This window comes from Macaca thibetana, chromosome 12 (genome assembly GCF_024542745.1).
Source record: "Macaca thibetana thibetana isolate TM-01 chromosome 12, ASM2454274v1, whole genome shotgun sequence".
Taxonomy (NCBI): domain Eukaryota; kingdom Metazoa; phylum Chordata; class Mammalia; order Primates; family Cercopithecidae; genus Macaca; species Macaca thibetana.
The window spans coordinates 65491734-65517300 of record NC_065589.1 but is presented as its reverse complement, the minus strand read 5'-3'; the positions used below and the strand labels follow the sequence as shown (position 1 = coordinate 65517300).

General features: G+C 38.7%; 2 protein-coding genes across 3 annotated transcripts in view; one reads left to right on the top strand and one right to left on the bottom strand.

Annotated features, from left to right (window-relative positions):
* Nucleotides 1-25567, bottom strand: part of NFE2L2 (NFE2 like bZIP transcription factor 2) — a 598880-nt gene that overhangs the window by 170518 nt on the left and 402795 nt on the right. The gene's annotated exons all lie outside the window — the stretch shown is intronic.
* AGPS (alkylglycerone phosphate synthase) overlaps nt 1-25567 on the top strand; it is a 160067-nt gene that overhangs the window by 14872 nt on the left and 119628 nt on the right. For both annotated transcript variants that reach the window (XM_050750550.1, XM_050750551.1), the window contains exon 2: nt 18442-18531. In XM_050750550.1, the coding sequence (XP_050606507.1) occupies nt 18442-18531 (90 nt within the window). The remainder of the gene's footprint in view (nt 1-18441; nt 18532-25567) is intronic.

The window sequence follows — 25567 nt, the reverse complement described above, 5'->3', positions numbered from 1 at the left end:
GGATAATGACACCTACATCACAGGATTAAAGTGAGAAGGAAATAAGATAATGATTGTAAAGCCCTTAGCTTTACAGTATTATGCAATACTGTCATTATTGCAGTAAACTACATAGAAAGGAGTAATAAGAATAGAGTGCTAAAATAGTTTCTATATTAGACCACTTTTGCATTGCTGTAAAGAAATACCTGAGACTGGATAATTTATAAAGAGGTTTAATTAATTTACGGTTCTGCAGGCTGTTGAGAAAACATAACTCTGGCATCAGCTTCTGGGAAGACATCAGGAAGCTTACAGTCATGGCAGAAGATGAAGTGGGAGCAGGCACTTCACACAGCAAAAGTAGGAGCAAGAGTTGAGGCTGGGTGTGGGAGGGGGAGGTGCCACACATTTCTAAACGACCAGATCTCATGAGAACTCACTGTTGTAAAGACAGCACCAAACCTTGAGGGATCTGCCCCCATGACCCAAACACTTCCCACCAGGCCCCACCTCAAGTCCTGAGGACTACGATTTAGCATGATATTTGGGCAGGGACAAATATTCAAACTATATCGGTTTCTGAAGGTGGAAGCACAGCAAGAAGTAGGAGGTACTCAGTGGCAATAATGATATTTTAATAGAGAAAACAAATTTCCTTTTTTTTTTTTTTTTTTTTTTTTTTTTAAAGAAATGATGTTTTGCTTTGTCACCCAGGTTAGAGTGCAGTGGTGTGATCATAGCTCACTGTAACCTTGAACTCCTGGGCTCAAAAACCATTGTCCTGAGTAGCTGGGACTATAGGCATGTGCTACCATGCCTGGTTATTAAAAAAAAAAAAAAAAAAAATTTGGAGCAGAGTCTCAAAGTGTTGCCCAGGCTGGTCTTGAATTCCTGGCCTCAGGTGGTTCTCCCACCTCAGTCTCCTGAGTCGCTGGGATTATAGGCGCAAGCCACTGTGCCTGGCGAGAAAACAAATTTCTAGTAAATGTCACCTTATGCATTAGGAAGGAAGGGAAGAACCCAAAAAGTGTAGAGCATCAGCAGTTTCTCGTACTGTATTTTAGGCTGATTGTCAGTATCACACATAATGTTTGGTCACTGTTGTGCTATTTCTGGTTTGAAACTCTTCTCCGTGAGTCTTAGTAGTCATGGTTCACCATTGCTTGCTTCTGTGTGATATGTGGCCTTGGTGGCCACATATTGGAATTAGAATACATATATTCTTGTGCTAAAGGAAAGTTATTTGATAAATAATTGTTTTAATTCTTATACTTTTAAAGACTTTTAACATGTATGAACTAGGCAAAGTTCAACAGTGGATCAAACTTCCTAAAATTTGCATCAGAAAACGTGATCTCTATATAGCCCTCATTTCCCCTTCCAGATAGTCCTTTGTAAGATTTGGGTATAGATTTATGCCACCTCCTCTGTCATGTAATCACATTTCCATTTCCTGTTATCTCTTTCGCCTGTCTTCCATATGGTGAGTGCTGCCGCTTTGCCCTCTTGCTGCCCATTGTTTTCTTGTGGAATTCTACTCAGGGCCATCCTCTCCTACAGTGAAGTGAGTCTGAAGTTTTTCCTTTCTGTTTCTCTCTCTCGATTCCAGTCTCCTGATTTTGGTAAGGTTTGAGTGAGATCAACTTAATTGTAAACCATTTACATTAAAGCTTTGTATTCCTTTGTGGTTATTCAACAGATGAGTCTTCTATTCTTAACTTTTTCTCGCATCTTAAGGTAATGCTTACCCAAGTGTGATCTGTGGATGACCCTCATCAGAATTTCCTGAGGCTGCTTTTCCAAAGTATAGATTCTGAGGCCCCACTGCCAGAAATTTTAATCATGGGCTGGGTCTAGGGTGGTATCCAGGACTCTGCTTTTAAAATAAGTACCCAAGGTGATTTTTATACTCCCAGGAAGTGTGAGAACCTCTCTTGTGATTGGGTCCCGCTTTTAATGCTTTCTTCTCTTCCCCCAAACTTTATGGGGTTCATTTTTTCCGTGGGTTTACCAGAAGCAAAGATAGCAATCCCAACTACCTGTCACTTAAAGTAGAAGGGACTACTGCTGATTATTATTGTATCATTATTTTAAGTAAAACAAACCTAAAAAACCCAACAACTACTGTTTTGTTTTCTTTTTTTTCAGTTGCAAGATTTAATAGAGTGCAAACAGAGCTCATAAAATGAGAGGAGCCCCAAAGGGGGCTGCCACTCCCGGCTCGAATGCCTGGGGTTTATATCTCAATCATTGTCCCTCTCCCTGTGATCTCAGGTGAAATATGATTTTACTATTTTTTTACCTCCTGCTTTAGCCTAATTTGTATTTTAGTGAGCCCTCTTTACTACCTGATTGGTTGGGTGTGAGCTGAGTTACAAGCCCCGTGTTTAAAGATGGGTGTGGTCACCTTCCCAGCTAGGCTTAGGGATTCTTAGTCGGCCCAGGAAATCCAGCTAGTTCTGTCTCGCAGTCCGCCTCTCAGCAGGAAAACCCAAGTGTTGTTGGGGAGGTTGGTTGACGACCACTCTTAACTGCTTCCTGTTGCATTTGGGTGTAGTAGGGGTTTTGCAGTTGAGATTTCCTTGGGAGGGGTGCCTTCGATGTCATCAACATCGGAGCATGGGCCAGTAGGCCGGTCCAGGGGTCCACAGTAGATCTTAGTCGTGGACTGCATCTGAGGCTCCATTTGAAGAACCATTTATAGTTTTACACCTTTGATTCTGGAAGAGACAAACTTAACAAGGAGGTTAAAGATACAGGGATTCAAATGTATGGCCTGAAGTGCAGGGGATTATTTCTTTGGCACACTTCACAGGCCTTGACTATCTGCTTGATAGTTTTTAAAAGGCCTGGTCCAGTAAATAATGATTTGGCCATCTGATGGATGCTATCAATGCCTAAATGGAAGGTGTGGTGAGGGGTTTTAAGTAATTTCCATTGGTTAGCTGCAGGCAAAAGTATTTTTCCTTCTTCAGTGGCTAGCCATCCCGAGGGAAGGAAACTTGTCCTTGTGAGGTTCCCCATTCTATTTCTCCTGCTGAGTATTGGGGCTTGGTTTCCCAGAGGGGATTACCCCATACTATGTGTCCTTCTATAAGCATTTCTAACGGAGGGTCCTGCCTTGTGGCCCTTTTGGCTTCAATATCCGCTTGGCGGTTCACTTCTATTTCCCTTTCCTTTCCTTTTTGATGACCCCGGCAGCGTAAGACTGCCACCTCTTTAGGTTTCTGTACAGCCAATAATAATCTCCTAATGGCTTCCTGATGTTTGATAGGTGTTCCCTTAGAAGTTAGGAATTCCGTTTCTCTCCATATGCTGTGTGGGCATGAAGGACTAGGTAAGCATACTTAGAGTCTGTATTATATTTACCCCTTTTCCTTCTCCTAATTATAGTGTATAATGGCCCCTGCTTTTGCTAGGATGTCTCTCCCTAACAAAGGAGTGGGGCTTTCAGGCATAATTAGAAAGGCATGTGAAAAGAGTAAAGTTCCCCAGTCACAACTTAGTGGCTGGGAGAAGTATCTAGTGACTGCCTGTCTTTTTTTTTTTTTTTTTTTTTTGAGACGGAGTCTCGCTTTGTCGCCCAGGCTGGAGTGCAGTGGCCAGATCTCAGCTCACTGCAAGCTCCGCCTCCCGGGTTCCCGCCATTCTCCTGCCTCAGCCTCCCGAGTAGCTGGGACCACAGGCGCCGCCACCTCGCCCGGCTAATTTTTTGTGTTTTTTTTTTTTAGTAGAGACGGGGTTTCGCCGTGTTAGCCAGGATGGTCTCGATCTCCTGACCTTGTGATCCGCCCGTCTCGGCCTCCCAAAGTGTGACTGCCTGTCTTAGGACCCCTCAGATAATGACAGATCTGGAGGACAGTTGTCTGGGACAGGGAGAGTAAGACTGAGAAGGCCACGCCAGTGTCCAGGAGACAATTAACCTCCTGGCCCTCAGTGGTCAAGCATACCTAGGGCTCTGTGAAGGTGATGGCATGGGCTGGCACTTACCCTGGGCACCTTCAGTCCTGCTGCTGGATCATCTGTTAGTGGCTTCTGACTCAGAGGACCTTCATCCCCTGGGGCAGTAGGCCTTCCAGTGATTCCCTTGACATAAGGGGCATGAACGAGGGGGCAGCTTATTTCTATTCGGACAATCTTTTTTGAAGTGTCCTTGTAGACCACACTGGAAGCAAGCCCTATTAGGCCTTCAATTTGCCCAGCCTTTCCATGCTCCAGAGCCTCCAAAGTCCACTTGCCTGAAGGCCGTGACTAAAGTGGTGGCCTTTTTCTTAACTTGTTTGTCCCATTCCGCATGCTCTTCCTGATCTCTATTATAAAAAACCGAGGTTGCCAAGTTCAATAGGGTTTCTAAGTTTTGCTCCAGGCCTAAGGTGGGCTTTTGAAGTTTTTTCTAATGTCTGCAACTGACTGAATGATAAACTTATCCTTTAAGATTAGTTGGCCTTCAATAGAGTCAGGTGACAATGAGGTATGCTTCCTCAGTGCCTCCCTTAGTCTCTCCAGAAAGGCGGTAGGATTTTCTTCCTTTCCTTGTGTTATAGTGGACATCATTGAATAATTTATAGGCTTCTTCCTAGTTTTTCTTAGTCCTTCTAGCATGCAAGTTAGTGAATGTCTGCGACACCAATCTCTATGTTCTGATTCTGCATCCCTGTGAGGGTCTACACTGGGAACTGCCTGCTGGCCTATGGGGAATTGTTCTTTCCTCTGTTGTCATCCCATCATTGACCTGACTGAGATACCAGAGATCGCCAAACTCTCAGGCTGCAGTTATGGCAGCACTTGTCTCATTTGGGGTTAGTGTCTGATCTAACAGTAACATTGTATCTCTCCATATCAGATCAAAGAATTGTCCTAACCCTTGTAAAACATCAATATACCTATCAGGGTTATCTGATAATTTACCTAGGTCTATTTTAATTTGTCTCTCTCTCTGTCTCTTCTCTCCTTGACTTAATTTGCTTTTATCCTGATCAATTATGTTGTCGTAGACCCAGTTCCAGTTGTTAAAGTGCTAGGTCATCAGTTCTAAGGCCCTGGCCAAGGAGCCAAGGCTTGGAGATTGTATTGCAGAGGGGTAAGCTGGGTAGAAATCGGGGGAGGAGAGCATCTTACACAATGGGAGGGCAGTCCTCCTAGCCATTTACAAGCTTGGGGCCCTGGCAAGGGTGTTGGGGAATGGGTCCCATATAACTGCTTATGTTGAGAGCTATATGCCTAAATTGGGAGGGACACCAGGGACAAGACTCCCTGGGTTCATAGCCTAGATGCCTAAGGACACAGCATAGAGCTTCCTTGGATCCCTTTGGAGATACAGCTTGCTCTAATACATGGGAGAGGAAATGAAAGTCTGAACCATTAGTATCTAGGAGGCAGGGATTGGAGGAAGTAGATTCAGAGGTAAGGAGAATTTTGGGGCTACACTTTCAAGAAAGTCATGGTCAGGACCTAGGAGGAATGGGTCAGAAGGAAAGGTGGGGTGCACACATGGGCGACTGTTGAGTAGAGACTCCTGGCTGCACCAAGATCTCAACCAGCTAACGCCAGGAGTTCGGGATGACCACTTTCTGCCTCTAGTCGGCCCTTTGCTTCCCCAGGAAAATTGAAAGCAGAAACTGGTTCCAGGCAGATCAACACTCCCAACCCAGAAGGGTTGGGAGTTGTTAGAAAGCCTTTTCCCAGACAGCCTCACGAGTCTTAAGTCCGGTGGCCACGCTAATTGTTTTTTTTTAACTGGCCAACAAGTGCCCGGTATTTTCCTCTGATTCTAAGGAAGGATAGGATAGAATAGCAAGTGAAAGTGGTTCAGTATTACTCACTGCTTTGGAGAGTCCCTTCGTGGTTGCCAAAATGTTACCTGGGGGTCATTGCTTCTAGAGCTCCCAAGATAGTGGCGGGCCACTTCCAAAATGGCAGCAAGCCTCTTGTTCTCTGACCTGGGGTTCTTGGCCTCATGGATTTCCAAGGAATGGAATCTTGGGCCATGCGATAAGTGTTGTAGCTCTATTAGAAGCTGTGGGTCATGGAAGAGAATCGTGGAACCCAGCGAGTAGTGTTCAGCTCGATTAGGATGAATCTGGGCACTGAGCCGTGCAGAAACAATGGCAAGCCTTTAGCCCGATCAAGAGCGGCAATGGACACCTCGCTGGATCAGAAGCACAGCAAACACCCTGCTGGATCTGGAGGGGTGGAAGTCAGTGGCGGGTCTGCGATGGCGGCAAACAGCAATGGTGGACGGTGAGCGAAAGCTTGGCTTGAGCCATAACAAACATGGACCAGAAGAGTGTGCAGTTGCAAGATTTAATAGAGTGAAAACAGAGCTCCCCTACAATGAGAGGGGACCCAAAGGAGGTTGCCCAACAACTACAGTTTACAGCAAGAATACTGTGTACATCAAGCTGGTATGGATTTCAGTCTTGGCATTTTTAGAGTCATGCCAAGGGTATTGTTGGTCTGTCCCCAAAGGACAGCTGGGGAAGGGAACTTGGGCTTGGTTTCAATGCTAAAATAGCATATAGATTTTTGAAGACATTCGTGTTTTCTTTGTGTTCAGTTTTATAGTTTCTACAGAAATTCAAGGTTCTACTGGAAATGGCTTTGGTCACTTATGGGTTGGTCAGTATAATAAGCTTCTGATACAATTCCTTTTTTAATTACTAGCAAGCATGGAGTGAGCAGTGAAAGTGAATTGGCATTTTTCCCAGTTGGTGGTAGAGAAAGTCTGGGGTTGGTTGCCAGAATTGCCACATTGATTAGATTACAAGTGGACAGTGAAGGGAACAAATCATGAAATTTAAAGCACAGTCCAGGGAACACAAGAGTCCAAGAGAAGGATACGTCCTTTTCTCTTTGTCCTTTGCTATGACAACCTCCTGATGCAGATTTGGATTGTTTTCCACATTACGTAGACCAACACCTGAGGGTAAAGGATAGGGTGGTGGTTCTTTCCAGGCTTTCAGAATGGCAGGTACCAAGCTTGTGTGAGTGGATATGTGGGTACACACCTGCCCTACCACAAAATATTTGTAACATACACTACTAAATGTATGAATCACTAATAGTGTGTATTTCCATTTTCAAATGCATCATTCAAACAGTAATGAGTTTCTAATTGGTAGATTATAGTATAGTGTGTGACAGAAGTGTGGGAGTGATTAGTGACTGCCCAGAGTATTCTATCAATGTGTAGTAAAGCTGCCTTTGCCTTATTTGCCCTTCTTGTCCCCCACCACTTTCCTGTGCCTCTGTTTACAATTTTTCCCCTTTATACCTGTATATTACTTTTTCTTTCATTCATTTATTCACAATAAATGTAGGAATTGGACCTTTGAGATGCAGTTTTTGAGTCTTGAATTCAAGTTTTAAAGGTTTCTTTTCTTTTCTTTTTTTGAGACAGGGCCTCACTCTGTCACCCAGGCTGGAGTGCAGTGGCAGTCGTGGCTCACTACAACCCTGAACTCTTGAGCTCAAGGGATCCTTCTGCCTTGGCCTTGTAGTAGTTGGGATTACAGGCTTGCACCACCATACCTGGCTTTTATTTTATTTTATTTTATTTTATTTTTGAGAATTGGGGGCCCCACTGTGTTGCCCAGGCTTATTTTGAACTTCAAGACTCAAGTTATCCTCCCACCTTGGCCTCTCAAAGTGGTGGGATTACAGGTGTGAATCATTGTGCTTGGCCTTAAGAAGTTTTTTAGAGTGCAAGTTTCTTGTGGACTATAAAAAGTTGACTGTAGGTAGTTAAATGTATATTTGGTTTACCATATAGTTGAAGCTGTTTAATTCATAATGGAATTCTATCATTCAAAAATATTTGTAGCTATTGGTAAGAAGCCCAGTAGATTTTATAATAAACCATCATGAAAGTTCTGCGTATATATGGAAGAAAGAATTATTTTCTCAGAACAGAGAGAAACTGCACTGAGATTCAAAGGCTGAGCAGCATATTTGCCTCAGGTTCAGAGAGCTGTGGTAATATACATTTTAATGTATGGTATTTGTGGGAGGCCTCTAATTTTCCTCCATCTCTGATTCCTAATTTCATCTGCCTATCCCATGGGTGCCTATGAAGGTTCTTGTGTGTTGTGTGTGTGTGTATAATGTATATAATATACATATATGATGAATGTATTATATATATCTGGATATATTATATATAATATTTTGTGTTTTGTGAAATATGCAGTGTTATTTAGTGTGTATATTTTTGATTCCCTTAAATGCTGTTTTACTATGGATTTTATTGTTTCTCCTTTGTGTTTACCACTGTCTTAAACATTTCTTCATGTTTCTGTATGCATATCTATTCAACTTACTGCTTTTGATTACTGCATTAATATTTCATAGAATGCATTTTCCACTTTACTTGTCTGCTTCTCTAGTGATGCCTCCAGCTACTCTTACAAACAATGCTCCAGGGGATATATCAAATGTGTTCCCTTATGGAATTGTATATGAATTTCATTGGCAATATATACCCAGGAGTTGTATAGTTGGGTCATAGAATTGGCATTACCTATGAAAGCTTAGTACGTGATTACTCTGTGGAGTGGCTTACCAGTATGCATGTGGGTCCCTTTTCTTCATGTTCTTGTTAACAGGTTTCTGTGTTCTCAAATCTCATATTTAAGCCACTTTACATTATCACACTGCCAAGAATTAGCACACTGATTAATAACTTATTATATCACAGGGTCACATTTTTATTCTGGCAACTAGAGCTGAAAAACTTACAATGGGGATATTGAGGGAAGATTGAAATTCTTGTTGAAGTTTAAAGTGTTGCATGATAATGTGCAAGAAGGCTCACTGTCTAGGGGACACAGATTATTACCTTGTAGACCCATCTAGAAACAAGCCCCCCCCCTTTTTTTTTATTATACTTTAAGTTCTAGGTTACATGTGCACAACGTGCAGTTTTGTTACATATGTATACATGTGCCATGTTGGTGTGCTGCACCCATTAACTCGTCATTTACATTAAGTATATCCCCTAATGCTATCCTTCCCCACTCCCCCCTCACCACAATAGGCCCCGGTGTGTGATGTTTCCCTTCCTGTGTCCAAGTGATCTCATTGTTCAGTTCCCACCTATGAGTGAGAACACGCAGTGTTTGGTTTTCTGTTCTTGCGATAGTTTGCTGAGAATGATGGTTTCCAACTGCATCCATGTCCCTACAAAGGACACGAACTCATCCTTTTTTATGGCTGCATACTATTCCATGGTGTATATGTGCCACATTTTCTTAATCCAGTCTGTCACTGGTGGACATTTGGGTTGATTCCAAGTCTTTGCTATTGTGAATAGTGCCGCAATAAACATATGTGTGCATGTGTCTTTATAGCAGCATGATTTGTCATCCTTTGGGTATATCCCTAGTAATGGGATGGCTGGGTCAAATGGTATTTCTAGTTCTATATCCTTGAGGAATCACCACACTGTCTTCCACAATGATTGAACTAGTTTACAGTCCCACCAACAGTGTAAAAGTGTTCCTATTTCTCCACATCCTCTGCAGCACCTGTTGCTTCCTGACTTTTTAATGATTGCCATTCTAACTGGTGTGAGATGGTATCCCATTGTGGTTTTGATTTGCATTTCTCTGATGGCGAGTGATGATGAGCATTTTTTCATGTATCTGTTGGCTGTATGAATGTCTTCTTTTGAGAAGTGTCTGTTGAGATCCTTTGCCCACTTTTTGATTGGGTTTTTTTTTTTTTTTCTTGTAAATTTATTTGAGTTCTTTGTAGGTTCTGGATATTAGCCTTTTGTCAGATGAGTAGATTGCAAAAATTTTCTCCCATTCTGTAGGTTGCCTGTTCATGCTGATGGTAGTTTCTTTTGCTGTGCAGAAGCTCTTTAGTTTAATTAGATCTCATTTGTCAATTTTGGCTTTTGTTGCCATTGCTTTTGGTGTTTTAGACATGAAGTCCTTGCCCATGCCTATGTCCTGAATGGTATTACCTAGGTTTTCTTCTAGGGTTTTTATGGTTTTAGGTCTAACATTTAAGTCTCTAATCCATCTTGAATTAATTTTTGTATAAGGTGTAAGGAAAGGATCCAGTTTCAGCTTTCTACTTATGGCTATCCAATTTTCCCAGCAGCATTTATTAAATAGGGAATCATTTCCCCATTTCTTGTTTTTGTCAGGTTTGTCAAAGATCAGATGGCTGTAGATGTGTGGTATTATTTCTGAGGGCTCTGTTCTGTTCCATTGGTCTATATCTCTGTTTTGGTACCGGTACCATGCTGTTTTGGTTACTGTAGCCTTGTAGTATAGTTTGAAGTCAGGTAGCGTGATGCCTCCAGCTTTGTTCTTCTGGCTTAGGATTGTGTTGGCAATGCAGGCTCTTTTTTGGTTTCATATGAACTTTAAAGCAGTTTTTTCCAATTCTGTGAAGAAAGTCATTGGTAGCTTAATGGCATTGAATCTATAAATTACCTTGGGCAGTATGGCCATTTTCATGATATTGATTCTTCCTATCCATGAGCATGGTATGTTCTTCCATTTGTTTGTGTCCTCTTTTATTTCACTGAGCAGTGGCTTGTAGTTCTCCTTGAAGAGGTCCTTTGGGTCCCTTGTAAGTTGGATTCCTAGGTATTTTATTCTCTTTGAAGCTATTGTGAATGGGAGTTCATTCATGATTTGGCTCTCTGTTACTGGTGTATAAGAATGCTTATGATTTTTGCACATTGATTTTGTATCCTGAGACTTTGCTGAAGTTGCTTATCAGCTTAAGGAGATATTGGGCTGAGACGATGGGGTTTTCTAAATATACAATCATGTCATCTGCAAACAGGAACAATTTGACTACTTCTTTTCCTAACTGAATACCCTTTCTTTCTTTCTCTTGACTGATTGCCCTAGCCAGAACTTCCAACACTATGTTGAATAGGAGTGGTGAGAGAGAACAAAGCCTTCAAGAAATATGGGATTATGTGAAAAGACCAAATCTACGTCTGATTGGTGCGCCTGAAAGTGATGGGGAAAATGGAACCAAGTTGGAAAACACTCTGCAGGATATCATCCAGGAGAACTTCCCCAACCTAGTAAGGCAGGCCAACATTCAAATTCAGGAAATACAGAGAGCGCTACAAAGATACTCCTCGAGAAGAGCAACTCCAAAACACATAATTGTCAGAATCACCAAAGTTGAAATGAAGGAAAAAATATTAAGGGCAGCCAGAGAGCAAGGTTAGGTTACCCACAAAGGGAAGCCCATCAGACTATCAGCAGATCTCTTTGCAGAAACTCTACAAGCCAGAAGAGAGTGGGGGCCAATATTCAACATTCTTAAAGAAAAGAATTTTCAACCCAGAATTTCATATCCAGCCAAACTTAAGTTTCATAAGTGAAGGAGAAATAAAATCCGTTAGAGACAAGCAAATGCTTAGAGATTTTGTCACCGCCAGGCCTGCCCTACAAGAGATCCTGAAGGAAGCACTAAACATGGAAAGGAACAACCAGTACCAGCCATTGCAAAACCATGCCAAAATGTAAAGACCATTGACGCTAGGAAGAAACTGCATCAACTAGCGAGCAAAATAACCAGCTAATATCATAATCACAGGACCAAGTTCACACATAACAATATTAACCTTAAATGTAAATGGACTAAATGCTCCAATTAAAAGACACAGACTGGCAAATGGGATAAAGAGTCAAGACCCATCAGTTTGCTGTATTCAGGAGACCCATCTCACATGCAGAGACACACATAGACTCAAAATAAAGGGATGGAGAAAGATCTACCAAGCAAATGGAGAACCAAAAAAAGCAGGGGTGGCAATCCTAGTCTCTGATAAAACAGACTTTAAACCATCAAAGATCAAAAGAGACAAAGAAGGCCATTACATAATGGTAAAGGGATCAATTCATCAGGAAGAGCTAACTATCCTAAATATATATGCACCCAATACAGGAGCACCCAGATTCATAAAGCAAGTCCTTAGAGACTTACAGAGAGACTTAGACTCCCATACAATAATAATGGGAGACTTTAACACCCCACTGTCAACATTAGACAGATCAATAAGACAGCAAGTTAACAAGGATATCCAGGAATTGAACTCATCTCTGCACCAAGCGAACCTAATAGTCATCTACAGAACTCTCCACCCCAAATCAACAGAATATACATTCTTCTCAGCACCACATTGCACTTATTCCAAAATTGACCACATAGTTGGAAGTAAAGCACTCCTCAGCAAATGTAAAGGAACAGAAATTATAACAAACTGTCTCTCAGACCACAGTGCAATCAAACTAGAACTCAGGACTAAGAAACTCAATCAGAACCGCTCAACTACATGGAAACTGAACAACCTGCTCCTGAATGACTACTGGATACATAACAAAATGAAGGCAGAAATAAAGATGTTCTTTGAAACCACTGAGAACAAAGATACGACATACCAGAATCTCTGGGACACATTTAAAGCAGTGTGTAGAGGGAAATTTATAGCACTAAATGCCCACAAGAGAAAGGAAAGATCTAAAATGGACACCCTAACATCACAATTAAAAGAACTAGAGAAGCAAGAGCAAACACATTCAAAAGCTAGCAGAAGGCAAGAAATAACTAAGATCAGAGCAGAACTGAAGGAGATAGAGACACAAAAAACCCTCCAAAAAATCAATGAATCCAGGAGCTGGTTTTTTGAAAAGATCAACAAAATGGATAGACCGCTAGCAAGACTAATAAAGAAGAAAAGAGAGAAGAATCAAATAGATGCAATAAAAAATGATAAAAGGGATATCACCACCGACCCCACAGAAATACAAACTACCATCAGAGAATACTATAAACACCTCTACACAAATAAACTAGAAAACCTAGAAGAAATGGATAATTTCCTGGACACTTACACTCTCCCAACACTAAACCAGGAAGAAGTTGAATCCCTGAATAGACCAATAGCAGGCTCTGAAATTGAGGCAATAATTAATAGCCTACCCACCAAAAAAAGTCCAGGACCAGACGGATTCACAGCCGAATTCTACCAGAGGTACAAGGAGGAGCTGGTACCATTCCTTCTGAAACTATTCCAATCAATAGAAAAAGAGGGAATCCTCCCTAACTCATTTTACGAGGCCAATATCATCCTGATACCAAAGCCTGGCAGACACAACAAAAAAAGAGAATTTTAGACCAATATCCCTGATGAGCATCGATGCAAAAATCCTCAATAAAATACTGGAAAACTGAATCCAGCAGCACATCAAAAAGCTCATCCACCGTGATCAAGTGGGCTTCATCCCTGGGATGCAGGGCTGGTTCAACATATGCAAATCAATAAACGTAATCCAGCATATAAGCAGAACCAAGGACAAAAACCACATGATTATCTCAATAGATACAGAAAAGGCCTTTGACAAAATCAATAGCCCTTTATGCTAAAAACTCTGAATAAATTCGGTATTGATGGAACGTATCTCAAAATAATAAGAACTATTTATGACAAACCCACAACCAATAGCATACTGAATGGGCAAAAACTGGAAGCGTTCCCTTTGAAAACTGGCACAAGACAGGGATGCCCTCTCTCACCACTCCTATTCAACATAGAAACAAGATCTTATCAGAGTCCTCAAGTTGATTACATTTAGGTAGTCTTACTGCCCTCGCCAGTTACCAAAGTTAATTAACAAGCCATTAAACTAATTCATGATGAAAAGTAAAATTATAGATCCTTTTGGCCATTTCATTTGGCCTTTTTCTCTCTAGGAAATCACAGTATTATCAGATGAAGGTAGCTTTGTGAGTTTTATTTCAGGGCAAGAGGAAATATTGATTTGAAGAGTGAAGCATCTTTTATTAGAATTTTGATTATTGGAATTTTTTCAGAAAAACTTCTAAAAAAAAGTTATTAGATAGCTGAACTTTTACAGTTGTCAACCCAGAATGAAAGTGGGCTAAATCATTTTTTCCTTTTCCTTATTTTCTAGTGAAAAATATTGTGATTATTATGATTAGAAATAGCAATGTAGAAATCATGCATATATGTCAGGATGCTTGCAGTTTGTTACTAATAGAGGAATAGTAATCTGACAACCAGTCTGTAAACGGAGACTTCAAAGTGAAAATTTCCCATTTTAGGAATAAAGAAACTCTTCATGGTTTTTTATAATAGTAAGGCTAAATCTAAATATTTCACCTAAAGATTGTATAATAACAGCCCTGGAAAATTCTAAATACTGAATATGTACATCATGTATATATCATGGGAGAATACTGCCACCTTGTGCATATGGGATGCTATTTTATGCCTCCATTTTCTTTTGTTACACCAGCTAATACTGTGTGCTTTTTCACTGTTTGGTACTGTGGTTAGATGTGTAAATGTGTAAAACATTTATTTTTTTATGCAGTAAAATCAAGCCACCTAGTCTTTCGGCAGGAGGAGGTGTCTTGTGTGTGTGTGTGTGTTTTTTTTTTCTGAGACGGAGTCTTGTTCTGTCACCTAGGCTGGAGTGCAATGGTGTGATCTCGGCTCACTGCAACCTCCGCCTCCCGGGTTCAAGCGATTCTCCTGCCTCAGCCTCCTGAGTATCTGGGACTACAGGCATGCGCCACCACACCCAGCTGATTTTTTTTTTTTTAATTTTTAATAGAGACGGGGTTTCACTATGTTAGCCAGGATGGTCTCCATCTCCTGACCTTGTGATCTGCCCACCTCGCCCTCCCAAAGTGCTGGGATTACAGGCGTGAGCCCCTGTGCCTGGCCTGGTCTTGTTTTTTTAAAAGATGTTAAATTTGGTATAGTTAGCTCTAAGAATTGGAATGTCTGAGAGATCATACTGGCTAATTGACCTCTGGGGTTAGTTGAGAATTGGATTCTTTTATTTGAATCTTATGGAAAGTTGTTGATTCTTTAATCATTCTTCATTTTAGTGCTTGCAGTACTTTGGGGTTATTCTGAATGGCAGAATTCATTACCCTATTGGAGTTCATTACCCTATTGGAGGTGTAGGGAATTTGGCTTCTGACACAAACATATCCCTTGATTTTTAAACGTTTTCCTTCAGGTCAAGTGCAGACGAATGACTACAACACAGGGTGAGCATCCCTAATTTGAAAATCTAAAATCCAGAATGTTCCAACGTTGGAAACTTTTTGAACACTGCCATGAGATAGTGATTCCTTTGCTTCCTGATAGTTCAGTGTATACAAACTTTGTTTCATGCACAGAACCATTAAAAATATTGTATACAGTTACCTTCAGGCTAAGTGGTAAGATGTGTATGAAACATAAATTTTGTGTTTAGGCTTGGGTCCAATCCCCAAGAAGTCTCATTGTGTATTCCAGAATCAGAAAAAAGTCTGAAATCTGAAACACTTCTGGTCCCAAGCATTTTGGATAAAGGATACTCAGCTTATAATAACATATAATAGTTTCTTTTTTTTTTTTTTTTTTGAGACGGAGTCTCGCTCTGTCGCCCAGGCTGGAGTGCGGTGGCGCGATCTCGGCTCACTACAAGCTCCACCTCCCGGGTTTACGCCATTCTCCTGCCTCAGCCTTCCTAGAAGCTGGGACTTACAGGCGCCCGCCACCACGCCCGGCTAATTTTTTTTTTTTGTATTTTTAGTAGAGACGGGGTTTCACCGTGTTCGCCAGGATGGTCTTGATCTCCTGACCTCGTGATCCGCCCGCCTCGGCCTCCCAAAGTGCTGGGATTACAGGCGTGAGCCACCGCGCCCGGCCCAATAGTTTCTTGAAACACTATTGATGTGAAGAAAAAAATGAGTTCTTTCAAATATTCTGGTTTTCTGAGAGCCTGACTTAGATGGGTTTCAGATATTATTGCCTGTCTGAAGAGGAAGAATTGTGAGACTGGAAGTCAGCCTTTGGATACTCACAACTAACTTAGCTGTGTGGCCAGGGATGCTTCCCTGGGTAGTTTCTTTATCTGAAAAATGAGCAATTGAACTAGGTGGGTTCTGAGGATCTTTTTAGTTTTCGAATTCTGTGACCATGTAAAGTTTTATTCTAATTTTAAAATGTTATGCTGTAATGCCCTTCAAAATACTTATTATACTCTTATTTATAAGAAGTTATTTAAAAATTTAATCATATAGTTGTACTTAACTATCAGAGTATATACTAGTAATTTCGGAGGGGGGGGTTGGAATATGTGTACAAAAAAGTCTAAAACCAGAAGCCTGGAAAATTTACCTGTCTTTTATTTAACACCTGGGGTACTTGAAGATATCAAAAGATTGGTTTGGGGGTAATCTAGATTTTAATTGTATACTATTTATACTTTGTAATCCTGTTTGGGGCACAAATGCATTCCAAATGCCTACATTCGACTTCTGAGAGGACTCCAAAAGTTGTTACAAATATAGTAAAGTCCATTTTATAAGCCCAATTTTATGACTGGGATGAAAAGAGAGAAAAAGGTACCTACAGTTGAAAATTTGGAAGTTCTTTAGGATATTACCCAACTTGAAAATGTAAGGCCAAAGACTCTTCAGGATGTAAAACCCTTCATTTTATAGTGTATAACAGCAGATCTTTCCTGCTCATCTTGATTCATTTCCTCATGAAGTGCTAAGAATGAACCCATGTGACCAAGTTTAGCTTTTTACTTTGGGGTCATCTGGGAACAATTTTTTAAATTCTAGGGATAATTTTAAGGAAAATGATTTTCATTGTTAAGCTACATAAACATGCCAAATTCAACCTCTGTACTGAGATTATTTCCCTGTGCCTTGCCTTGAGATTTTTGCATTTATTTTGTGTAATACCAAATTACTATTTTGTAAAGAACAGAATTATAATAAATGTTGAAATTCACTAATAAAATGCAATCACATAAAATCTATGCACATTATAAGCCATTAAAGATGTTAATGTGTTAAAATATATATTTACCCTTCTGATTATTGAAATATAAGAAAATACTAAGTAAATTATACTTCATAAAAGTGGAGATAATTTAATCATGAAAAAAAAGTGGAAAATATCCTAATCTGTTTTTAGAATGTGAAAATCTTAGGTTCAATCCCAAGTGTTGGCACCAAAACAAAAAAAAGTAAAATCTTAAGAAAATGAGTGTGTCACTGGTAACATTAGTCGTGATGTTTTTCCATAGAGATTTTTCCAAAAGCTCCCTTCCAAAACCTCCCTCTGCAATGAGGTAGGAATGTTATGGGATTAGAAAAAATATTTGGTGTTAGTTTATAACTGACTAATCTAGAAATCCAGTCTCTGGATTGATACTCTTCAGATATTTTGAAGTTTTTGTAGAGGGACTGTAGCTTTTATTAATAGCAAATCATAGTTGTAAACAGAGCATTCCTAGTTTCTTTGTCTTAATTTTATGTATAGACGGAGATTTCAGTTCATAATTAATTACCTGTATCTGGTTCAGTTGTATTATGTTCATGTTCATTTGTTTGAAAAGCCTTTGAACTAGAACAAGAATTATGATTGTAATAAAAAAACTTGCTTGTTTCTTCTTTCTTGAGAATTACAGAGAATAAGAAGAACGCTTTGTAATGAGTGCATCTTTGTTTATTTTGAAATTTTAATGCAGCAAATAACTTTCAAGATAGAAAAATGTTTTTGTTAAATTATTTGCATCATAAACTGCATAGTTAAATTTGTGGTAAGAAGACTCACCACCCATTTATTTCAGTAGCCAAGATCAAACTAGGGTAGTCTGCCAAAACATGTAATAAAAAGTGATGCAGTACTTCAGCGTGATTGCTTATTATGTTCTCTACAGGTCCAGACCTATCTATTCTTACATGATGTGAAAAATTGAATGATTTAGCCATTGATTTTGATAAATAAGGATTTTTACAGCTATGAAATATTGGTGTTTTGGAAATTAAAAATAGCATGTTATTTTGGAATTTTGAAAATGGGTATAACCATTAACTGTTACAATATGTAGGTCAAGATAGAGATTGGTAGTTGTATGGAATTTGAAGGATTTAGAATGTAAACCCAGCACTGAGATTTTTAACTTACTTTATTGTGTCTATTGCCAGCCAATCTACTTGGTAAGTTGGTCTTTTTTAAAAATCATAGCAGAAGATTAGTAATTACGATTTTTTTCTCATATGTGTAAAATTGTGTTTCCTTAGTTTTAATTGCAAAACTTTTTAGGCCATTCTACAATGTAAACCCAATAACATGTACAAAATGAGACATTTATATTTTAAACTTATCTTCTTCCTTTTTGCAACTTTTTATTTCTTCCTTTGAATGCGTTAAATTTATTGGTTGTAGCCCTCTGTGAAGCAGGTGCTGCTCATCAGAGTGATTCTATATTCAGAAATATTAGTATATGGACATTTTAACATGTGCTAATTTTATTTAACCTTATACAATTAGTGGGCATAAGGTGTTTTAGATGATTGTGAGTTAATAATCAATGATATACTATACAGTTTTAAGATGTTTAGCATTGGTCTCATTTATATATTTTTTCTTCTCACTAGGCAAGAAGTTATGAAATGGAATGGATGGGGATATAATGATTCTAAATTCATCTTCAATAAGAAGGGCCAAATTGAGTTGACTGGGAAAAGGTAACCCTGGTTTATTTCTTCTTTTGTTACTTCTTTAATTCTTTCTATGAAAAATTTTAAACACACTTGAAAATATGATTTCTCCCTGAGTTTAAACATTATCAACATTTTGCTATAACTGCTTTTTTTCCCCTGGTAATATTTCAAATTCTGATGTTGTCATGTCACCTCTAAATATATGCATATGTGTGTATGTGTATATATATATTTTATGTCTTAAAAAATAAGGACCTAATATAAACAATTATATAATAATATATATCCAAAAATAGCAAAAATTTTTTATCTAGTTATCCAGTTCATATTCATGTTCTCCAGTTGTCTCACAAACATCTTTTATAGGTAGTTTATTTGTGTCAGGATCCAAATAATGTCTATAAGCCACCCACCACCCAATCCCCATGCCATTCAGTTTTTTGAAAGCAGCTTCATATTTAAATCTGGTAATTTACATTGGAGTGTGGGTTATTATGAAAGGTGAACGATTTTAGGTCTGTGTGAATATAAATAGTATTGTAAAAAATTAGTTTCTGAGATAAATTAGGAAAGAAGTGATAGAGAAAGATCAGTCATTTTTGTGATAGCTTTCCTGTATCTGAAATGTGGTTATTTGCTGATAAGAATTACAAAGTATATTTGTTCAATCATACCTCAGTAAAACTGGAAAAAATATTAAAAAGAATTCTAAAGGATATTTCTGTTGTTCCTATTTGTTCTAGATGTGGTCAGAATTGTAAAATAAGTTCTTTGTTGGTTTTAAGCAATACTGCCCTTGCCAAAGCTCTGTTTTTGGTTTGTCTGTTGAATTTTGATACAACAGTTGAAAGGGCAGTGAGTACAAATATGTAATACTTGAATGCTGGAACCAAAAATAAAAAGAAATTGAGACTAAGTAAAAAATTGGATCAGATATATTACGAGTCTATTCCAGTATTGTACTCTGATTTAATATCTATTGGACATTACTATACTTAAGTTAATGTTTTTAAAACATATGCTATATCAATATATTAAAATGTCAACAAAGTAAGTTTCATTCCTTAGGAGAAGTTATTTATTTCCTTTTCAGTGCAATGTATTAATAATTTTTCTATTTTTCTGACTTATTAATATTTTGTACCTAAAATAAAATCTCAGGAATAGTAATTTGAAAGTAATTTTAATCAAGGTATGAAGAGGTACATTTGACATTAGTTTTTTTATTAGGAAAATAAATATTATCTGTGTTCTCATTCCCATCCTTAAGTGTGATTGGGTAGCATGCAATGGAGGCTTAGTTGAGAAATTGTGTAATTCAGGTAGAAGGGATTTCTGGTTAAAATTAAATTTACCAGTGTTCTAAATGTTGAATCTTTTATGTTTTATTTAAATAGAATAATGTCTGATATAGTAGAAACATCGATGTAGAGATGGGCTTTTCAAAATCTTCTGGAGGAAAAAAAACGAATCTTCTGAATTTAGAAAACCAAATTTCTCTCTTCTCGGACACTGCTCTCATTTCTCTTTCTCTTTTTCTCTCTTTGTGTTTGGATCTTGAAGGTACACAGCATTTCTGTTTTATGGAGCAGGGTAGATGGTCACTTGTATTTCAGCAAAGTCTTCTGTACAGTACTGTAGGCCATGTAGTGGTTTATATGAGAAAGGGTGTGTGTGTGTGTGTGTGTGTGTGTGTGTGTGTGTGTGAAATGAATGATTAGTCATAAAACATCACAGGTAACTATGCCTTAGTGGGTCCCATGGGTTCAGGATCTCGTTCTTATTTTGGGTGTTCTGGCACCTGATTTGTCAGTTTCCTGGAAGAGATGAGGCTGTAGGGGTCTAACACATGCCACACTTCTAAGAGACTGATTTAAAAAATTAGAACCTCAGTGTATTCAATTATGGTTAGATTATTCCTTTTTCAGGGTGTGGAATACATGTTAGTGCCCTTTCTGATGTTAGGGTATCTAGAGAACAACATTTGCAACTTAGATATTATTTGGAGAGCATACATTCAGAACAAAGGAGATTTGATGGTCTTGATGGAGATATTTATATAGGCTGTAATAGAACCAGAGAATTTTTCTGTTGGTTTTAATGGGTTACTACCACTCCTACTGGAATGCATTCCTTAAAGGCCTCATTTCTTTGCATTGTTGACTCCTAAGTCTGAGTCCAGTGGGGGAGAGGGAGAATAAGGGTGCGTCTGACTGGAAGAGCCTGCAAGAGAGACCAGGAAAGTGAATATCTGGCAAATTTGCATTAGTGGAGGGTAGCTTTTGCCTTCCTCCAAGACTTACACAAAGGATAATTCCCCAGACATATAAATGGGATTTAGGTGCTCTGGGATTAAATATATACTAAACAAACAGTAACTAAAATGAAAAAGCAAAACAAAATTCAATTCCCATTTTGGTGGGAAGCACCAGTACCTTGTCACAGGGTCATAAACTGAGTTGAATTGAATCATAACTTTCTCTATGTCTAGTCTGTTTTCCTGAGAATAACTGGTGAATGAGTAGGTTTCTCTGATTTTTATCAGAAAACATTTACAAACACTCTTAAGATAATAATATCTACTATTTATTGAGTGCCTACTGAGTTGTCTTACAATAACCCTATCAAATGGATAGAGTTATCTTCTTAAAAATAATGAAGATGAGGAAAGTTAAGTAGCTTACCTGAAGTCGCCTGCTCAGTGGTAAATTGGGATTAAAAACCAGGTGTTTTTAAGCTTCATTCTTCTGCAGTTTCTATTATACTGTGCTTTTGAGTTACTTCTGCAGATAACTAAACTCATCCACTGTACTGATCTTGTTCTGTCTCCAAACCCTGGGAGCACTACGCTGTGTATACCAGCACAGTAGAGTTAGTCATATTATAAACATTTATCTTGCATCAAAAATTCCTATTGTTACTGTGAAAGGCAAAGGGCAGAAGCGTAAGAAGATTGTGATATTCCTGAAAGAGAAAATGGAATTCATGACTACAAAGGCTGAGTACAAGAAAACGCTGTTTGGCTGAACAGTATTGATTCACTCTTATTTATTAATAATATTAGAGTTAAGGACAATTTTTGACATTTTTTTGTAGAGACTTTCTATTCTGTCAGTGAGGTGGACTGAAATAATTCAGGCCTCTCGCCTTTTATAACCACATAGAAAAGTTGGATAAAATATCAGAAGAAAGAAATATAACAGAGCTGGAAAGAAAGAAAGGGAAATCCTACGTGCCAGAAACTAACAGTGATTATCAGTGAAAATTGATGAGGTGTGGGGTTCTCCTATTTCTGATCCAAAGAACATTGAAAAGAGATTTTTATGTGGAATGTAGTTGATTGTATGTATTTTGTGGGAGGGTAACTTTGACATTTTAAACCTAGGCATTAAGTTGTAAGCAATTATTAGAAGCTATTATAGAGTAACAGATTTTCCCCTATGTTAGGAGAAGGGTCTGAAATTTTTTTTCTGAGCAGTCTATCTTCTGAACAGATTTATAATTTATCAGTTTATAAATCTCTAGATTTATAACTTACCACTTTTATTCTTTCTAAGTATGGATGAATTTAGTCCTCCTGGGTTTAAGCAGCATAAGGCAATACTCTGGAGCCAATTCTATAGATTTTTTTTTCCTTCAACTTTTAAGTTCTGGGGTACATGTGCAGGATGTGCAGGTTTGTTACTTACTAAACGTGTGCCATGGTGGTTTGCTACACAGATCAACCCATCACCTTGGTTATTAGGTTATTAAGCCCACTATCCATTAGCTATTTTTCCTGATGCTCTCCCTCTTTCCACCGCTCCCCCTGATGTGCCCCGGTGTATGTTGTTCCCCTCCCTGTGTTCATGTGTTCTTATTGTTCAGCTCCCACTTATAAGTGAGAACATGCGGTATTTGGTTTTCTGTTCCTGTGTGCATTTGCTGAGGATAATGGCTTCTAGCTCTATCCCTGTCCCTGCAAAGGACATGATTGTGTTCCTTTCTATGGCTGCATAGTATTCCATGGTGTATATGTACCATATTTTCTTTTCCAGTCAATCATTGATGGGCATTTGGGTTGATTCCATGTCTGTGCTATTGTGAATGGTGCTGCAATGAACATATGCATGCATGTATCTTTATAATAGAATGATTTATATTCCTTTGTGTATATACCCAGTAAGGGAATTGCTGGGTCAAATGGTATTTCTGCCTCTAGATCTTTGAGGAATCACCACACTGTCTTCTACAATGGTTGAACTAATTTATACTCCCACCACAGTGTAAAAGCATTCCTTTATCTCTGCAATCTTGCCAGCATCTGTTGTTTCTGTACTTTTAAATAATCGCCATTCTAACTGGCTTTTGATTTGCATTTCTCTAATGATGAGTGATGCTGAGCTTTTTTTCATGTTTGTTGGCTGCATGAATGTCTTCTTTTGAGAAGTGTCTGTTCATGTCCTTTGCCCACTTTTTAATGGGGTTGGTTTTTTCTTGTAAATTTGTTTAAGTTCCTTGTAGACTCTGGCTCAGATTGCAAAAATTTTCTCCCACTCTATAGGTTGTCTATTCACTCTGATGATAGTTTCTTTTGCTGTGCAGAAGTTCTTTAGTTTAATTAGATCCCATTTGTCAATTTTGGCTTTTGTTGCAATTGCTTTTGGCGTTTTCGTCATGAAATCTTTGCCCAGGCCTGTGGTCTGAATGTTATTGCCTAGATTTTTTTCTGGGGTTTTTATATTTCTGGATTTTACATTTAAGTCTTTAATCCATCTTGAGTTAATTTTTGTGTAAGATGTAAAGAAGGGGTATAGTTTCAATTTTCTGCATATGGCTAGCCAGTTCTCCCAGCACCATTTATTAAATAGGGAATCCTGTCCGGGCGCAGTGGCTCACGCCTGTAATCCCAGCACTTTGGGTGGCCGAGGTGGGTGGATCACCTGAGGTTGGGAGTTCGAAACCAGCCTGAACAACATGGAGAAACCCTGTCTCTACTAAAAATACAAAAATTAGCTGGGCATGGTGGCACATGCCTGTAATCCCAGCTACTTGGGAGGCTGAGGCAGGAGAATCACTTGAACCTGGGCGGTGGAGGTTGCGATGAGCCAAGATTGCGCCATTGCACTCCAGCCTGGGCAACAAGAGTGAAACTCTCGTCTTTTAAAAAAAAAAAAAAAAAAAAAAAAAAAAAAAAAAAAAAAGGAATCCTTTTACCATTGCTTGTTTTTGTCAGGTTTGTTGAAGATCAGATGGCTGTAGGTATGCAGTCTTATTTCTGGGATGTCTATTCTGTTCCATTGGTCTATGTGTCTGTTTTTGTGCCAGTACCATGATGTTTTGGTTACGGTAGCCTTGTAGTATAGTTGGAACTTGGGCAGTGTGATGCTTCCAGCTTTGTTCTTTTTGTGTAGGATTGTCTTGGCTATACAGGCTCTTTTTTGATTCCATATGAATTTTAAAATAGTTTTTTCTAATTCTGTGAAGAATGTCAATGGTAGTTTAATGGGAATAGCATTGAATCTATAAATTACTTTGGGTAGTATGGCCATTTTCACAATATTGATTCTTCCTATCCATGAGCATGAAATGTTTTTCCATTTGTTTGTGTCTTCTCTGATTTCCCTGAGCAGTGATTTGTAGTTGTCCTTGAAGAGGTCCTTCACTTCCCTTGTTAGATGTATTCATGGGTGTTTTATTCTCTTTGTAGCAATTGTGAATGCGAGTTCATTCATGATTTGGCTCTTCTCTTGCCTGTTGTTGGTGTATAGGAATGCTAGTGATTTTTGCACATTGATTTTGTATCCTGAGACTTTGCTGAAGTTGCTTATCAGCTTCAGAAGCTTTTGGGCTGAGACAATGGGGGTTTCTAGATATAGGATCATGTCATCTGCAAACAGAAACAGTTTGACTTCCTCTCTTCCTATTTGAATTTTCTTTATTTCTTTCTCTTGCCTGATTGCCCTGGCCAGAACTTCCAATACTGTGTTGAATAGTAGTAGTGAGAGAAAGCATCCTTGTCTTGTGCCGGTTTTTGAGGAGAATGCTTCCAGCTTTTGCTCATTCAGGTATGATATTGACTATGAGTTTTTTATATATGGTTCTTATTATTTTGAGGTATGGTCCTTAAATACTTAGTTTATTGAGTTTTTAACATGAAGGATGTTGACTTTTATCTAAGGCCTTTTCTGTGTCCATTGAGATAATCATGTGGTTTTGTCTTTAGTTCTGTTTATATGATAAATTACATGTATTGATTTGCATATGTTGAACCAACTTTGATTGTGGTGGATAAGCTTTTTGATGTATTGCTGGATTCAGTTTGCCAGTATTTTATTGAGGATTTTTGCATTGATGTTCATCAGGGATACTGGCCTAAATTTTTCTTTTTTGTTGTTGCGTCTCTGCCAGGTTTTGGTATCAGGATGATGCTGGTCTCATAAAAGGAGTTAGGTAGCAGTCCCTCCTTTTCAATTTAGTTCCAGTAGAAATGGTACCAGCTCTTCTTTGTACCTCTAGTAGAATTCAACTGTAAATCTATCTGGCCCTGGGCTTTTTTTGGTTGGCAAGCAATTTATTACTATCTCATTTTCAGAACTCATTCTTGGTCTATTCAGGGATTCAGGTTCTTCCTGGTTCAATCTTGGGAGGGTGTTTATGTCCAGGAACTTACCCACTTTTTTCTAGATTTTCTAGTTCATATGCATAGAGGTGTTCATAGTATTCTTTGATAATTATTTGTATTTCTGTAGTGTCAGTGGTAATATCCCCCTTACCATTTTTGATGGTGTCTGATTCTTCTCTCTTTTCTTCTTTATTAGTCTAGCTAGCAGTCTACCTATTTATTTTTTCAAAAAAAACAAAAAACAAAAAAAAAAAAACCCCCATCTCCCGGATTCATTGGCTTTTTGAAGGGTTTTTGGCATCTCTATCTTCTTCGGTTCTGCTCTGATCTTGGTTATTTCTTGTGTTCTGCTACCCTTGGGGCTTGTTTGTTGTTGGTTTTCTAGTTCTCTTAGTTGTCATGTTAGGTTGTTAATTTGAGGTCTTTCTACTAGAAGTTTTTTGATGTGGGCATTTA